The sequence below is a fragment of the Rhincodon typus genome, chromosome 5 (assembly GCF_021869965.1).
Source record: "Rhincodon typus isolate 14 chromosome 5, sRhiTyp1.1, whole genome shotgun sequence".
Classification (NCBI taxonomy): Eukaryota; Metazoa; Chordata; class Chondrichthyes; order Orectolobiformes; family Rhincodontidae; genus Rhincodon; species Rhincodon typus.
Window position 1 is genome coordinate 19,266,312 of NC_063336.1, and position 16,308 is coordinate 19,282,619.

Genomic DNA, 16,308 nt, shown 5'->3' on the forward strand with positions numbered 1-16,308 from the left:
TAGCTGTTTGAGATCATGGCTGCCACTCCCATGCGGGAGGGTGGACTGCAGTGAGACACCAGACCGGGAGCAGCACTAGAGGCCCAGAGTGAAGGTAAGCCAGCCAGCCTTACCCCTGGAGAGGGGTAGTGGTGAGACTGACATTTCTTCTCCTGGAGGTGGGGAGCATTCCGTGGGGGACAGGGGCCTTTAAACAGGAGGTTCCTCCCTTCCCGCTCCCCGTCCCCTGCCCGTACAATCAAACTGTTCACCTTTACCTGGCAGCCTTGCCACATCGGATTGCTGCTGTAGGTGTGGCCATGCAAAGAAGCTCTCAAACATCATTCACTGATGACTCTGGGGGACTCCATAGACCCAAGGCCAGGCAGCCTGACACCTGCAGCACAGTGGCACGAATGAAGCTTCCATCCTACTTTTCGTTCTTGCCCTCCCTGTTCAAGGAGGGATGGTGTTGGAGGGAAGGGAGGAGGCTGTATTAATTCTCGCTACTGTTCCACTCACCCCCATCACTCCCCTTTGCTCCCTGACCCACATTGACCTCCGGTGACATTGTAATCTTCTCAACCCTGCTCTCAAGTTGCTCCAAGGCTTTACCTTCTCCACGTTTCTCTCATTTCCACTAATCACACAGCCCTCATGGCTGGGCTCCTCCTGTCCTGGCCTCCTGAGAATCCCCCCCACCTTTTAATTACTCCACGACTAGCGACAGTGATCTCAGCTGCCCTCAGCTTCTGGAGATTCCTCCTTCAACCTCACGGCTTCTCGAATCCCTTTACAACACTCTGTAAAACCTTCCTCCTTGTCTAATCCTTTCCTCATCTGACCAGTAATCTCTCATGAGGCTCTGTCACCTATTGTATAATAATGCATGTTACAGGTGCAATAAGTATAAGTTGTTTCTATCAGACCGCAATTCTAATGTTGCCTTGCATTGCCATGTTTAAGGCCATGTTAGCTGCTGAGTGCAGTCCCCAATCAATGACTGAACTCCCTAGTAAGTAGACGTGTTGGTTATCATCCCTATCTTCATGAACAACCCAGAACTTGTAAATAAAGAGTTCTTAAGGAGCAACTGTGAATATTTTCCCAATGCTGTTCGGGTGATTTAGCTGCTCCTGATGAGCAGCTCTGTGTGTTGTCTTGAGATGATGGGCTCATCTACTTGTCTTGGGCGTTATCTCGACACGAGGCCGTCGAAGGAAAACCACATTCATCTGTCAGCTCTTACCGGCTCTCAAACTGGAAATGGAACCCTTCATTTTCCCCCAAAACCAGAGAGAGAGAAAAATTGAGCCAAGTCAACACAGCAACCTGATAAATTGCCTGTGCGTTTTATAGGCGATGAGGAGGTCAGAAGCTTTGAGATGATTGTCAGAGAGCTAACTCATGGCACTATGTTTGTTGCCTGCAGGTGCCTATTCTTTGTCAATACGGGACTGGGATGACATAAAAGGAGACCATGTTAAACACTATAAGATCCGCAAACTGGATAATGGTGGGTATTATATAACAACCCGTGCCCAGTTTGAAACACTGCAGCAGCTGGTTCAACATTACGCAGGTAAGCACTATTTTCAGCATGTGCTTGTGGCCAGTACACTGTATTTCGATTCCCTGAGGCACATTTTCATGCACAAGTTTAAGGAAAGAACAGTAAGTGTCTGTCGGAAATCTGACACCTTTTCAAAATAGTGCAAAAATGAGTGAAGCAGAGTAATATGATGTTGCTTTAATGAAATGTACAAATGAAACATTAACACAGCTGCTTCATGGAGTGTTTATTTTAAGTTTTTCAGTTTAATTTTGGGTACATGGGTGTGAAACATATTATAAATGGCTATTTGTTCTTCAGTCAGTAGATTATTAACTCGCTGTGAAGTAGAATAAAGGTAAAAGGTGAACAAGGCCTGTTGACTACATGTGCTTGAGCAGTGCATTCCTCTGTGTTCTTTGTTCCCTTGTGCAATGTTCTTTACTCTTATTGATGTGATTGTAGCTGCTACTTGAATAAAGACCAATTTATGACCTTCAGACAGCTCCATCCACATGTCAGGTCTTTGTCATATATTTTGGACGGAGCCCTTTCGCAGTCACCTTTGAGAAGTAGGTGGGGAGCAGCTAAAAGAGGGTGTGGTGAACGTGCCCTCTCAGTGCTTTTCAGAGAAAGTCTGGATCCAGCGATGAGTTCAGCTCATTGACTGGACTCGAACATGAACAGTAGCCACGTTCGGCTGAGGTGTCAGAAACTACCAGGTGGCCTGTGGAGACAGACCACAGTGAGTAGCTCGCACCATCTCAGCAACTTCCTTCATTTTTATTTTCAGTGGGCTTCTGACTGTATCTTTACAAGGTAATTCCCCACGTTCATGGATTTAGTAAAGTGAGCCTCACTTACACCTCTCTGCTTAATGAGGGGAGAACCGTAGTTTGGGGCCATTTCCCCAGGCCCCATCCCCACCCCTGGTCAGCAGAACACACTCCATTAACTGTCTTCCTTTCACCTCCACCTCCACAGAATGAGAGCAGAGAGGCTTCCTCAGGCTCTAGGGCCAAGCAGAGGGCCCCTTGAACTAGTGCGGTCCCACTTGGACAGTGAAAGGAGGGCAAGGCTGCCTCAAAATAGAGGAGGAACCCCCAGAATCAAAACCCCTGAAATGAAGAGGGACGTCAGCAGCACATCTATGGGAGAGGAGCGGAAATCTTGCCCAAAGTAGTTGCTTGGACCAGGAGAGCTGCTTTTCTTCCCGGTGGCCCTGTCATTCAGGGTCTGAGACCTCCAACCTGCCACTCGCCTCCACTCGCCCTCACACCAGGCCTTCTTCCTCTTCCCCACTCTCCTCCACCTTCATCCTCCCCTCTCTCCCTCCTTCTTACTCCATCCTGTTCCACCTCACTCCCACTTGCCTCCTGGCTCCTTTCTTCCACCCCCTCCCTGTCATCCTCCCGCGTGCTCTGTTTAATTCTCAGTTCCCGATTGAGCCCTTCGTTATTTCTGACCGCCCCCCCCCCCATCTCAAGGGCGGACCAAGAACGGACCTGACCCTGCCCCAATGAAGCCAGACAGATTAGAATGTCATACTGTGCTGGAATCCCCAGTCCCGAGTGAACCCAAAGCACGATTGTTGACCGCGGAGCTAGTCATTTATTTCAAAATATCATTGTCAACCTACACTCTAATATTATGTCATATTGATGCAATATAGCCTTCAGGATGTAATCTTGTTCTCTGTTCAATGTGCTATTGATCTGTTTATGCTTCTCACACTGCTGCTTGTTTTGAGCGTCAGATTGTAGATTTCTTAATATGGCGCAAAAAAACTGTACAGACTAGATCTGTGGGGGATAAGAATATCAATACCATCTGGCAGTGACTGAAGGGCGGACGAGCAATTATGATACTGAGAAAAGTTGGGTGGGTGAATGTTCCAAAATGTAATTTCCTGCGGACTTTGTTTTTAAAAAAATAAGAACCAGGAGCAAGGATTATCCCCTCGTTCGGCCCCTCAAACCTGTTCTATCAGCTGAGTAACATGGCTGCCAATCTGATAGTGGCCTCACCTCGAATTTCTTGCCTTTCCCCCAGACCCCAGGACCCACCCGTCATCCTGATTTACAACTTGGCCTTCAGTATATTTCAATGACCCAGCCTTCTCTGGGGAAGAGAATTCCAGAAGTGTCCAAGAGAAAAGGATTCTTCCTCACTTCCATCTTTAAATGGTCCCTGATGTGAAACTGTGCTCCCTAGTTGTGAAATCTCCCCTGCTCCCACAAGAGGGAACATCCTTTCACTAAATACCCTAGAAAAACCTCCTCGCATCCTTAATCTTTACTAAAAAGCTATGTTTTTTTTAAATCACTGAATAAGTGTACACTCTTTAAAGAGCATCAGTGTTTTGAATTCTTTTCCCCCCATCTCTTCCCTATTCTTTATGCCCAACTGTAAACATAAAGGATGGAGTGTGTATTGTGGTATAAAGGGTGGAACAATGTGTTTAAAATTCTCATGGGCTGCAGTTGTTCGGCAAGTCCTGCAGGGAGCGCTCTGTCATCCTGGTCTGATACAACTTTTCTCAAATTAATCATTTTCTGTCTGAGTTTATGGCTTCTTCTTGCAATTTTGCAAACTGGTTTTGAAAATTGTCATCATAAGTAGTAGTCTCTTGCCCAACCTCCCCTCAACGCTGAGCAACAACCGGAGTTTTTGTTTTAAAATTCGTTCACTCAACACAGATATCACTGGATAGGCCGGAGGGCAATGAAGAGTCAACCACATTGCTGTGGGTCTGGAGTCACGTGTAGACCAGACCAGGTAAGGGCAGCAGTTACCTTCACTAAAAGACATTAGTGAACCAGATGAGTTCTTCTGACAATTGACCCTTAATTCTAGATTTTTATTAAATTTAAATTCCACCATCTGCCATAGTGGGATTCGAACCCCAGAATGTGACCAAGCTCTGTGGATTGATAGTCTAGCGATAATGCCACTGGGCCATTGCTTCTCCTTCTTCTCACTGTGAGAAAAATTAAAGAGGCTGCTGACTTAAATGAATTGCCTGTGCACTGCAAACAAATAGTTAAAGGGTGCATGCCAGTTAGTCTGAGTTAATTCTAATGCCCACAGATCTATCAGTCACAGTGGAAACAATGCAGCAGGTGCTTGCCAGGTAGATTATCTTGTTCCATTATGCTCTTGTCAATGTCACAGAAATCCTGTACTATTTATTTGCCTATCTCTCTCTCTTCTCCCTCTTTCTGTGCGGCTTACGTTCCACCGACTTTGCCAACCTCCTCTCTCCCTACCCACCCCATCCGGCCTCCTCTTGCAGAACGAGCTGCTGGTCTCTGCTGTCGCTTGGTGGTCCCTTGCCATAAGGGTATGCCGAGGCTTGCTGACCTCTCTGTGAAAACCAAAGACGTGTGGGAAATTCCCCGAGAATCTCTGCAGTTAATCAAGAGGCTGGGAAATGGGCAGTTTGGGGAAGTCTGGATGGGTATGAAACAAGAACTATTTTGGACTAACCTCACCCCCCACTCCCAGGCACCTGGGAGATATGGGGAACTGGTTTATATACAAGAGGTGATGGAAGGTGGAGGAAGTTCACTGTGCGCATTAGCTCAACTCCAATCTTAAATGTGGTCAGTACATGCACTCAAAACTACCTGGAGTTTCATGCAATCTGTTGGCTCTTTCCAAGGAGATAACCACATTGGCCAATTTAGGACTAATTTGAAAACGACTGTAGAGCAGTTAAAAGTGCACATTGGCCACTCTCTTTTGAAAATTTGGGAATTACTGATGGAATTCCTGGAACAATCTGACGCTGCACTTTGACACTCCAACTTCCATCCTCCTGACTGCATGCGCTTCATTTAATTTTAAATCCTGTTCCCATTGCATCCATTCTCCATAGAGTCAGCTGATGGTTTGTGCTATAACTTAACAACGGTTTGTACAAACATGATCCCGCAAACTGTTGGATTAGCTAAAGATTCTTGGGAAATTTTACGGGAATCCCTAACCTTGGAGAGAAAGCTTGGTCAGGGGTGCTTCGCCGATGTTTGGTCTGGTAAGGTGCTCAGAAGCTCTCTTCTCTAACCTTAAGATTTTCCTTTTCTCTCAAAATGCATCCAAACTTTGAGAAACAGAAGGCTCCCATTAATCAAAAGGCGGCCAGAATGCTGGGCGCAGTTCTGGGTAACATCATCAGCCGAGCTTCATGGTATTAATTGATCTTTAATGTGGAACATACTGTGCGTCATATGTCAAAGGGCAGTCGTTATAGGGAACACTGTTCTAAGTCAAACAAACCCGCTCCCAAACAGGCGCCAACTTCCTTGATCAGGAGTCCAGGGCAAGGAGGCATAATTCGAAAACTACAGCTGGGCTGTTCTGGGACGATGCCACTCACTCCTTCACACACAAGAATATGGCAATAAGCCAAATCTCTCACACAAAGTACAGTCAGGTCTGGGCAGCAAATGATCGTTTCAAACCTGAAGTGGATAGGTTTTTATTCTGTAAAGTTACAGAAGCTCTTGAGATGCCATCTCAGGCCATCTACCTGAGTGACAAAACAGGTTTGAGGGCCTGAATGATCTACTCTTGCTCCTTCAATCTTTTCTGGATCAAACACAAAGGTGGCATTCCCACCGGAATTTCCCAGGGCGACGACTCAGTGCCGGGATTTTCCTGACTTTGCTCAGCATGGTGGTTTTCCCACTGGTGCCAACCCAGGCCCACCTTTGTGTTTGCGCATTAGAAAACCAGGTGGCATCCCAGGACCTTGTGCAACCACCATGCCATCCTTCCCCCACAGGGAAACCTTGTGGCTTGCATTTGGGAGAATCCTTGGCTCTCCGCACACATGGAGAGGACATTCCTGGGTCCAAGACAGAGTGGAAAAGAATTTCCCAGCCGTATTCCAACCAAATTACTGAGAATCATCTTGTTTCACACCACGGGTTCAGGCTGTCAGGGAGTGTTCATGTCCCGCAAATTGTCAGGACAACCTGGATGGACCAGAGGGACTTCTGCTGTTAATCATTATGCCCCTGAAAGGCCCAACTTGAAGCTACCCTCATGAGAGATGCCAGTGTAAGCAGTGGAAGCTTTCCCTGACAGATAGCAAACTTTAAAAACAAACTTTCTCCAAATCTGGGCATCAGTGGCTAGGACAGCATTTATTCCCCTGGAGAAGGTGGTGGGGAGCTGCTTCCCACTTGAGCTATGGGGTTGTTACCCCACAATGTTGTTAGGGAGGGAATACCATGATAGCGACCCACCAACATTGAAGGAATGGCGATACGTTTCCAAATCAAGATGGTGAGTGGCTTGGTGCAGAATTAATAGTTGGGGGTGTTCCCATAAATCTGATACCTTTGTCCTTCTATACGTTAGAGGGCACGGGTTTAGAAGGTGCTGTCTGGAGTTTCCTCTAATCGTTTGATGGCAGAAATAGCAATTCCATTGTTTGGCGATCTGCAGAGCGTAGGATACCTGAATAATAATGTGATAGCTCGGTTAGATCAACATTTTAAGCTGAAGCGAGTACCAGCCATGTTTATACCACATGGCCTCACTTTGAGCCACAGAATCACTCTTGTGAATCTGGGCGATATTCCTGACAAAGTCACATTTTCCTGTCGAAGAAGATCTCTTCTCTGTCCATATTACGTACCATTGCAGAAGGAAGAGGTCATTTGGCATCAAAACAGGCAGGCTAACCCCTCATTCCCCCTGCCTGTTAGGAAGTAGAGCTTAATCTTTCAACTCCAGTTGGGTTTTGGTGCCTTCACTTCAAATCAAGTTCGACTTTCTAAACTTCCCATTTCGACATGGGAAACTAATGGCTTGGTGTCACCAGAGTTTCATCATGTGATCTACTACACAACGCTTTAACAGCATGTCACATTGGCTTAACCGTGGTCTGTAAATCAGTTTTAACTGCTCGATCTAAAATGACAATCTGAAACCACCGTAATTCTGGCCTGATTATTGCATGCGTTTTGCTATTAATCAGTAAAGATACAGGCATGTGGACAGATCCTGGCTGAAAAACTCCTCTTAAAATGCCTGCCTGAATAAAATAAATAGCTGTTTCCTATCACACTGATCTCAAAACTAACAAAGTCATTATTTATCATGAACTTAGCACTCATTTGCTTTTGTTACTTTTGTCATTTTGCTTCTCTTAAACATTTTACATTCATGTAAATTGAGCCTTTTATTTTTGTGGTTTTGGCGAAGGTACCTGGAATGGAACCACAAAAGTTGCAGTGAAGACTCTGAAACCAGGCACCATGTCTCCCGAGTCCTTCCTTGAGGAAGCACAGATCATGAAGAAGTTGAGACATGACAAACTGGTTCAACTTTACGCTGTGGTCTCCGAAGAGCCTATCTACATTGTCACCGAGTACATGAGTAAAGGTAAAATTGTCTTCTGCTGAAGTTAACACTTCACGTTCATTGCTCATCATTCAGAGAAGCAACGTAGCAGCCCACTTAGAATTGAGTTTCCATTCCCTCTCAGCGGTGCCTGGGGCCTCTTCTCAAGTTTGGGGCCAAAATTAGAAATGAGGACAAAAACATTGACCAGAAGAAATATCTAATGTTTTTGTATTATAGAGCCATTGAGTCATACAGCACACAAACAGACCCTTTGATACAACCAGTCCATGCCAAATATAATCCCAAACTAAACTTGTCCCACCTGCCTGCACTTAACTCATATTCCTCCCAACATTTCTTGTTCATGTACTTATCTAAATGTCTTTGAAATGTTATAACTGTACCCGCATCCACCACTTCCTCTGGCAGTTCATTCCACGCACGAACCACTCCTTGTATAAAAAAAAATTGGACCCTCGTGCCCTTTATGAATTTTTTTCCTCTCACCTTAAAAATATATCCAGTAGTCTTGAAATTCCACCCTCCCCAGGAAAAACACACCTGCCATTCACCTTATCATGATTTTATAGACCTCTATAAGGTCACCCCTCAACCTCCTACACTCCAATGTAAAAGGTCCTAGCCTATCAAGCTTCTCCTTATAACTCAAACCCTCCATTCCTGGCAACATCCTGATAAATTGCTTCTGAACCCTCTCCTGCTTAATAATATCCTTCCTATAACAGGAAGTGAACAGTACTGGACACAGTACTCCAAAAGAAGCCTCATCAACGTCCTGTACGACCTCAACATAATGTCCCAACTCGTATACTCAAAGGTCTGAGCAATGAAGCCAAGCGTGCTAAGTGCTTTCTTAACCATCCTATCTATATGTGACACAAACTTCAAAGAATTATGTAATTGAACCCCTGGGTCTCTCTGTTCTACAACACTTACCCAAGGTCCTACTGTTAATTGCATGAAATCCGGCCATTGTTTGTTTTACCAAAGCACAGTGCATATATCCAAATTAACCTCCATCTGCCACTCTTCAGCCTCATTGATCCAACTGATCAATGCCTCTTTGTAACCTTAGATGACCTTTTTTCACTGTCCACTATAACACCAATCTTGGTGTCATCCACAAACTTGTTAACCATGCCTTCTATATTCTCATCTAAGTCGTTTATATGAATGACGGAACCCTGTGGAACACTGGTTATTGTTATTCTTATTCAGTGTGGGTGTTGTTTATCAAGAAATGTCACATAACTCTATATGGTCCTTCTTATGTTAAGTAAAACATTGAGAAAGGTCATTTTATCCACCACATTTCTGAATCACACATTTCACAATGCAGTGAAGTGGCCTCTTGTTTCTCAGCTTCCTGACACCAAATCCAGCTCAGTTCATCAGAATTAAAATGGAAATGTCTTTGGTGGCTGTTAAGGAATGATAGCAGTCCTCATCTGGAGCATTTTATATTTCTGAAGTGAGGCATCTTTTAACCAACGCAGGTTGTGTTTTTTTTTAAAAGCAAAATCAACTTTTGAGGAAAATCACCTCAGTGGAGAAGCAACAGGTTTGAAAACACAAAGCCAGACCTTGCTGCTGGAAGAAAGGAGTGATTTATATGTTGTCTAGTTCTAAGCTGAAGGGGGTCACTTTGAACCCAGTCACTATATACCAGCGTATTGCAGTCAATACTGCAGTCAGAATGATGTCTTTTTTTAGCTGAATACAAATGTAACATTCCATTTTGGCTTAGCTAGTCCTCTTTTTGTTTCACTTGTATGAGCCTCTGTCAGGGAGCAAATAGGCTTAAGAAAAAAATCAAACCAGGCACTTTGAACGTATTCTATGTTGAGGAATTGGCTGATAAAATAGCTTTATAATAATGTAGATGTGTATGATATTGCTGTTAGTTATTTACTTGTTCTTCCAGTTCAATGAATGTATTTTAAAACATTAACACGTGCTATGATACTTATGAAGGCAGAAGAGAGGTTCCAAGGGGAATAGACAAAGGGGCAACAACAGAAGTTGCTGGAAAAGCTCAGCAGGTCTGGCAGCATCTGTGAAGAAAAAATCAGAGTTAACGTTTCAGGTCCGGTGACCCTTCCTCAGAACAGGAACCAGCAACTTCTGTTTTTGTTGACCCAGAGATAGTAGGAACTGCAGATGCTGGAGAATCCGAGACAAGGTGCTGGATGAACACAGCAGGCCAAGCAGCATCATAGGAGCAGAGAGGCTGACGTTTCGGGCCTAGACCCTTCATCGAAGGGTTTCTGCTCCTATGATGCTGCTTGGCCTGCTGTGTTCATCCAACTCTGCACCTTGTTGTCTCGGACTTCTGTTTTTGTTCCTGATTTACAGCATCCGCAGTTCTTTCGGTTTTTATTTAGACAAAGGGGCAGTTGACAAAGTAGGTACAGAAAGGATGTTCCCCCTTGTGGGGCAATCTAGAATGAAAGGGTATATCTTAGGCTAAGGGGTGGCAGATTTAAAACAGAGATGAGGAGAAATTTCTTCTCTCAAAGGATCATGAATCTGTGGAATTCACTGCTCCAGATGGTGATGGATGCCAAGACACTGAATACATTTAAGGAGGAGATGAACAGATTTTTAATTAGTAAAGGGTTGAAGGGTTATGGAGGGCAGGCAGGAAAGTGGGGTTGAGGCCAAGATGAGATCCTCCATGATTGTACCAAATGGCAGAGCCGGTTGATGAGGCTGAATGGCCTGCTGATCCTAGTTCATACGTTCTTATGTCGAGAGACAGGACTTTTATGTAACTAAAAGAATCTATAGTAAAAGTTTGTGTTTGTTATTCTGAGTTCTCCAAGAAGGAGCAGCAAAGGTACCTTGCTGGCAGAACAAGAGATGAAATACTGAAGCTGAAACATTTCAAATAAGAGGGCCAAGACGATCCCAAAAGTATTACAGGATGTCCTTTCGAAACATGGTCATCGCTGCTTGAGTGAGTGAATTGACCTCCCTCCTGACCTCCCATCCCTTTCTTAGATCTCCAGTGTGACTTTATTAAGGATGATTTGAGATTTGTTGGATTTGGAGTTGAAAAGATGAATATCCACAGGCAATAAGGACACTTCCCTCAATCCCACAGTGAGTCACAATCACTGACTGACTTCCTGTGTGTCTGTCAAATGGTCTGTTGCTGTTCCCTAATGCTTATTGGAGGGATGCACATGTGACTGCCTTGTATCTGAGAAAAGCTGTGATCCCTTCTCCAAAGTGGGCAAAGTGATCCCCTTTTCAAAAAAAAGGAATTGGGAAGGCAGGAGATGAAAGGGATTTTATTTAGGTGTAGAAAAACACAGTCTTGTTCTGTTCTTGGTGGGTGTGAATCTCCAATGAAGCATGGCTCATACTTGGGCAATCGCACTCCGAAATAACCTCAGAGTGCCTGCCTCAGGATGCTCAGTGATAGGAAGGGCTCGGATTTCACTGGGAACAGACTTTGCATGTGTTGATAGCTGAGCTGTGTAACTACTCCATTACCTCTTGACATTAACTCAACATTCATAGCTGGCTGTTGTTCTCAGTTTGTTTTGGGACTCGACGTTAAGTTTGTGGAAAAGAAAATAAAAAAGTATGTTTTCCCCTTTCGACGACTCTCTGCACCCAGTGCCAAGAGATCTGGCCAAACTTGAGAATCAGCAAACAAATGACACACTGGAGATAGGGCGTGGGCAGTAAATTACAAAGATTGCATTGAAATTACAGCATCAAATGAGGTCATTCAGACCAACCTGTCTATACGAGCCTCCTACCCAAATTGTTTATAATTAATGAGAGTACAATAAATGTAGCTCCTGATGGTACAAGGGAATGAGCTCGTGGAGCGATTCAGTTCATTGAAAAGATCGGTTTGGAACGTGACAAAAGTAAGCAAAATTTCGGTACATGGAGCCAGTGGCTGATGCTGAGTTTGTGTAAAGCATTACCTTATCCTGGAACACAGTATGTAATTCCCACCCTGGCTTTGATTGAAGGTGCAGAGGAGGGCAACCTAAGAGAACAAAGACTCAAAAGAGAGCTTACTAAAGTCAGAGGGAGCCTGCAAACTGTGGGGAGAGATTGTAGGAAGTCATGAAGTTAACAAGAGGGAACAGGGAGATGGCAATTTCAGTTCAGTTCAGAGAAATGTGAGGCACACATTTTGGTGACAGAAGGAGAATGCTTCATGGCAACATGTAGCTGAGAGTTTGATAGGTTGAGAAGTGAAGATATACAAGTTTAAATGAGAAGAATGGACCAAAGAACATGAAAAAGGGACATGTAATTCTGGGTTTGACTGCTGTGCATATAAAATCAGAAAGTGACGGTGAATTTAGAGTTTGTCTACGAAGTTGCTGAGGTCACAGTTGGAGTAGCTGTGTTACTGTACACACCACCTTAGGGGAGGTGATGGTCTCGTGGTATTATCATTGGATTGTTAATCAAGTGACCCAGGTAATGTTCTAGGAACCGGGTTGAAGTCCTACGAGGTCAGATAGTGGAATTTGAATTAAATTTTAAAACAAAATCTGGAATTAAGAGTCTAATGATAACCATGAATCGATTGTCAGGGGGAAACCCCATCGGGTTCACTAATGTCCTTTAGGGAAGGAAACTGCCATCCTACATGTGACTCCAGACCCACAGCAAAGTGGTTCAGTCTTAACAGCCCTCTGGAATGGGCAATAAGAACACAGAGCATGGAACAGTACAGCACAGTACAGGCCCTTCAGCCCACGATGTTGTGCCAACCTATTATCCTATTGTAAGATCAAACTACCCTGCATACCCTACATATACCCTACAATAAAAGGTGGCCTAGCCAGTAATGCCCTCATCCCATGATTTATTTAAAATTAATTAATGGGAAGCAAATAACAGAGCCTGCAAAGACGTCGTGAAGGAAAACAAGAGATAACATAGTGTGGAGCTGGAGGAACACAGCAGGCCAGGCAGCATCAGAGGAGCAGGAAAGTTGACGTTTCAGGTCAGGACCCTTCTTCAGAAAGGGTTTCTGAAGAATGGTCATTTTGAAGAAGGGTCCTACACTGTGTTATCTCTGACTCCAGCATCAGCAGTTCTTACTCTCTCTATGAAGGAAGACTAGACAGCTTCTGTTGTTTACACTGAAAAAGAGAAAATGAAGCATTGTCCAAACAAGATTTCACATTTTGAATGAATAGAGTGGGATAAAGAAACAGTTCATTCTGACCTTTTACATTATTACAAGAGGAGTGAAGGAAAACGTTTGAAGAAGTATTTTCCCTAAAGCTACACGAACATGGAATACTTCTCCATAAGTAGCTATTAAGGTGGAAATTATGGCCCATACTTTCCAATAACAATGGTTGTATAAATGTAAAGTCGTGTTGTACATCAGGACCATTGCAGAGATCTTGATCTGTCTGACAATGTGGGATTAACCCAAGAAGTTTAACTTTTGATGGGCATTTACCTGCCATCTGGAACCTTCCTCAAGAGTCTCCAACTCTGAGTTAGAGGCAGAGACTAAGGAAGGTTTTTAATTCACTGACCCAAACAGTTCCCCAGGAAAAGTTAAAGGAATTAAAACCTGTTCTAACTCTTAGTCAAACCCTTTGTACTTTCTCCCTTCCACCTACTGCTGATACCTCTCCCCCAAAACCCCTGACTGACTCACCCCCTGCCCAAATCACACTCTCCCACCCCCTCACCGAGCTGTCACATTAACCATGCACTGCTGTGCCAACTTGGTTGTCTAGCAATAAATCAATCCATCCATCTGTCATTCTGCCCAACCCCATCCTACCCAGATGCCTGTCTGTTCAAATGCCACCCTGACCACTTGCTTCACCTGCTGATCTGCTTCCTCACAAACCCACTCACCTGCATTCATTCACCCAGAGTCACTGAAAAACATTGAACATTATGGTAGAAAGGCTAAACTAGTCCCATTTGCCTGTGTTTGCCCATATCCCTCTAAACCATTCCTATCCATGTACCTGTCCAAATGTCTTTTTTGAAAAGAAGATTGATGAAGGCAGAGCAGTAGATGGACTTCAGCAAAGGGTTCAACAAGGTTCCACATGGTAGACTGGCTAATAAGGTTAGATTACATGGGATCCAGGGGGAGCTAGCCAATTGGATACAAAATTGGCTTGAAGGTAGGAGACAGAAGGTGGTGATAGAAAGTTGCTTTTCAGACTGGAGACCTGTGACCAGCGGTGGTGCCGTAAGGATCGGTGGTGGGTCCACTGCTTTTTGTCATTTATATAACTGTTTGGATGTGAATATAGGAGGTATGGTTAGTAAGTTTGCAGGAGACATCAAAATTGCTGGTGTAGTGGACAGGGAAGAAGATTATCTCAAGAGTCCGATGGGACCTTGATCAGATGGGCAAATGGGCCAAGGAGTGGCAGAAGGAGTTTAATTTAGATTAATGTCAGTTGTTGCATTATGGTAAGGTAAATCAAGACAGGACTTATACACTGAAAGATAAGGTCCTGGGGAGTGTTGTCGAGTGTTGCAGGTGCATAGTTCCTTGAAAGTTGTAGGTAGACAGGGTGGTGAAGAAGGTGTTTGGTATGCTTGCCTTTGTTAGTCAGCATATTGAGTATAGGAGCTGGGAGGTCATGTTGCAGCTGTACAGGACATTGGTGAGGCCACTTTTGGAATACCGCATACAAGCCTGGTTACCCTTCTATAGGACAGATGTTGTTAAACTTGAGAGGGTGCAGAAAAGATTTGCAAGGATGTTGCCGGGTGTGGATGGAGTTTGATATAGGGAGAGGCTGAATAGGCTGGGGATTTTTGCCCTGGAACGTTGAAGGCTGAGGGGTGATCTCATAGAGGTTTATAAAATCATGAGGGGCATGGATAGGATGAATACCCAAGGTCTTTATCCTAGGCAGGGTAGTCCAAAACTAGAGGGCATAGGTTGAAGGTGAGACAGGAAAGATTAAAAAAGAATCCAAGAGGTAACTTGTTCATGCAGAGGGTGGTGCATGTATGGAACAAGCTGCCAGAGGAAGTGGTGGAGGTTGGTACAATTACAGCATTTAAAAGACATCCGGATGGGTATATGAATAGGAAGGGTTTAGAGGGATATAGACCAAATGCTGGCAAATCGGACTAGGTCAAATTAGGATGTCTGGTCAGTGTGGACAAATTGGACCTAAGGGTCTATTGCAATGCTGTAAGACTCTAAATCTTGTAATCGTACCAGCCTCCACTGCTTCCTCTGGCAGCACATTCCATCCACGCATCACCCTCTGTGCAAAAAAGGACCTCTGGGGGTACCTTTTTCAAATCTTTCCCCTCTCACCTTAACCTTGGACTCCCCTACCCTGGGAAAAAGACCTTTGCTATTTACCCTATCCACGTGCCTTATGCTTTTCTCAACCACAGTGTTTAAATGAAACAGAAAAAGTAATAATACTGTGTAATATGTGAAAAATGCTATAGGGGTTTCAGGAAGCATGGCTTCCAATTTAAGCCCCTTTGCTGTCTACTGCTGCCATTCAGAAGTGTTCCAAGCTGCTGCAGACTCATGGGTGATGTTGAGGGGCAGTGGCTGGCTCCATTTCCCCTGCTCCCAGTCAAGTCTTTCCTGGTTTTCCATAACAGTGGTAGTCAGGGGGAAGCCACCATTGGAAGACTGCCACAAAAGTGCAGAAAGGGCACCTGGGTCATTCATTTCCTCCAGTTGGCATCGGTTGTAAGAGTCTGACACCAGTTGGACATTTTTCTGTCTCCCCACAGTTTCAGCTGAACTTGCCGTGTTTCTCCAACACTTTCTGTTTTTATTGCTTACACATTGAACTGTTGGTCAATTGGCTCTTTAGCTGGGGTCATAAAAGGATGTGGGAGTAGAGGGGGGGGAAAGAAGATAAATTGGATCCATGTCGGTAGTCACTGTTGAACAATGACTTTTTTCATTTCTGTGAATTTTAATGATCCCAAGATACACAGATAGACTGATGTCTAATGAATTGTGAGAATCTAAAATTCTTAACCTAGGCTATGAATTAAGCTTTGATGAGGCCAAGTGAACACACTATTTAGTATGCAATACAGATGATGCAGACTGTGTCGAACAGACTGACCCCCCACCCCCAAGACACCCGAGGAGATGAATAGTGTTAAGAAGTTCAAGTCGTACCTGCCCGTTTGTTCTTGTGTTGCCAAAACACATTCCACGGAGGAAGAGGAGGCAGCTTAACCCTTGGGCTAAGGAAGATGCAATTAATACCTTTCTAGCTGCGTGCAATCCTGTGTCTGCTTGTGTAAATGAGGCATAGTGGAAACACTATCCCTGATAAAGCCAAAGGAATGTTTGCCTTTAATCCCCATAAAAAAGTACAGTCTTATCACTTGGGAAGAATTAATGCCAATTGTTGGAATGAAATCCACTAAGTGGT

General features: G+C 44.3%; 1 protein-coding gene across 8 annotated transcripts in view; it reads left to right on the forward strand.

Annotated features, from left to right (window-relative positions):
- Positions 1–16,308, forward strand: part of LOC109912754 (tyrosine-protein kinase Fyn) — a 274,256-nt gene that overhangs the window by 226,535 nt on the left and 31,413 nt on the right. For 6 of the 8 annotated variants that reach the window (XM_048597145.1, XM_048597140.1, XM_048597141.1 and 3 more), the window contains 3 exons: positions 1,412–1,561; positions 4,827–4,991; positions 7,748–7,927. In XM_048597145.1, the coding sequence (XP_048453102.1) occupies positions 1,412–1,561; positions 4,827–4,991; positions 7,748–7,927 (495 nt within the window). Of the gene's footprint in view, positions 1–1,411; positions 1,562–4,826; positions 4,992–5,411; positions 5,568–7,747; positions 7,928–16,308 lie in introns of all 8 variants that reach the window. The other 2 variants (XM_048597148.1, XM_048597146.1) reach the window with 2 other exon arrangements.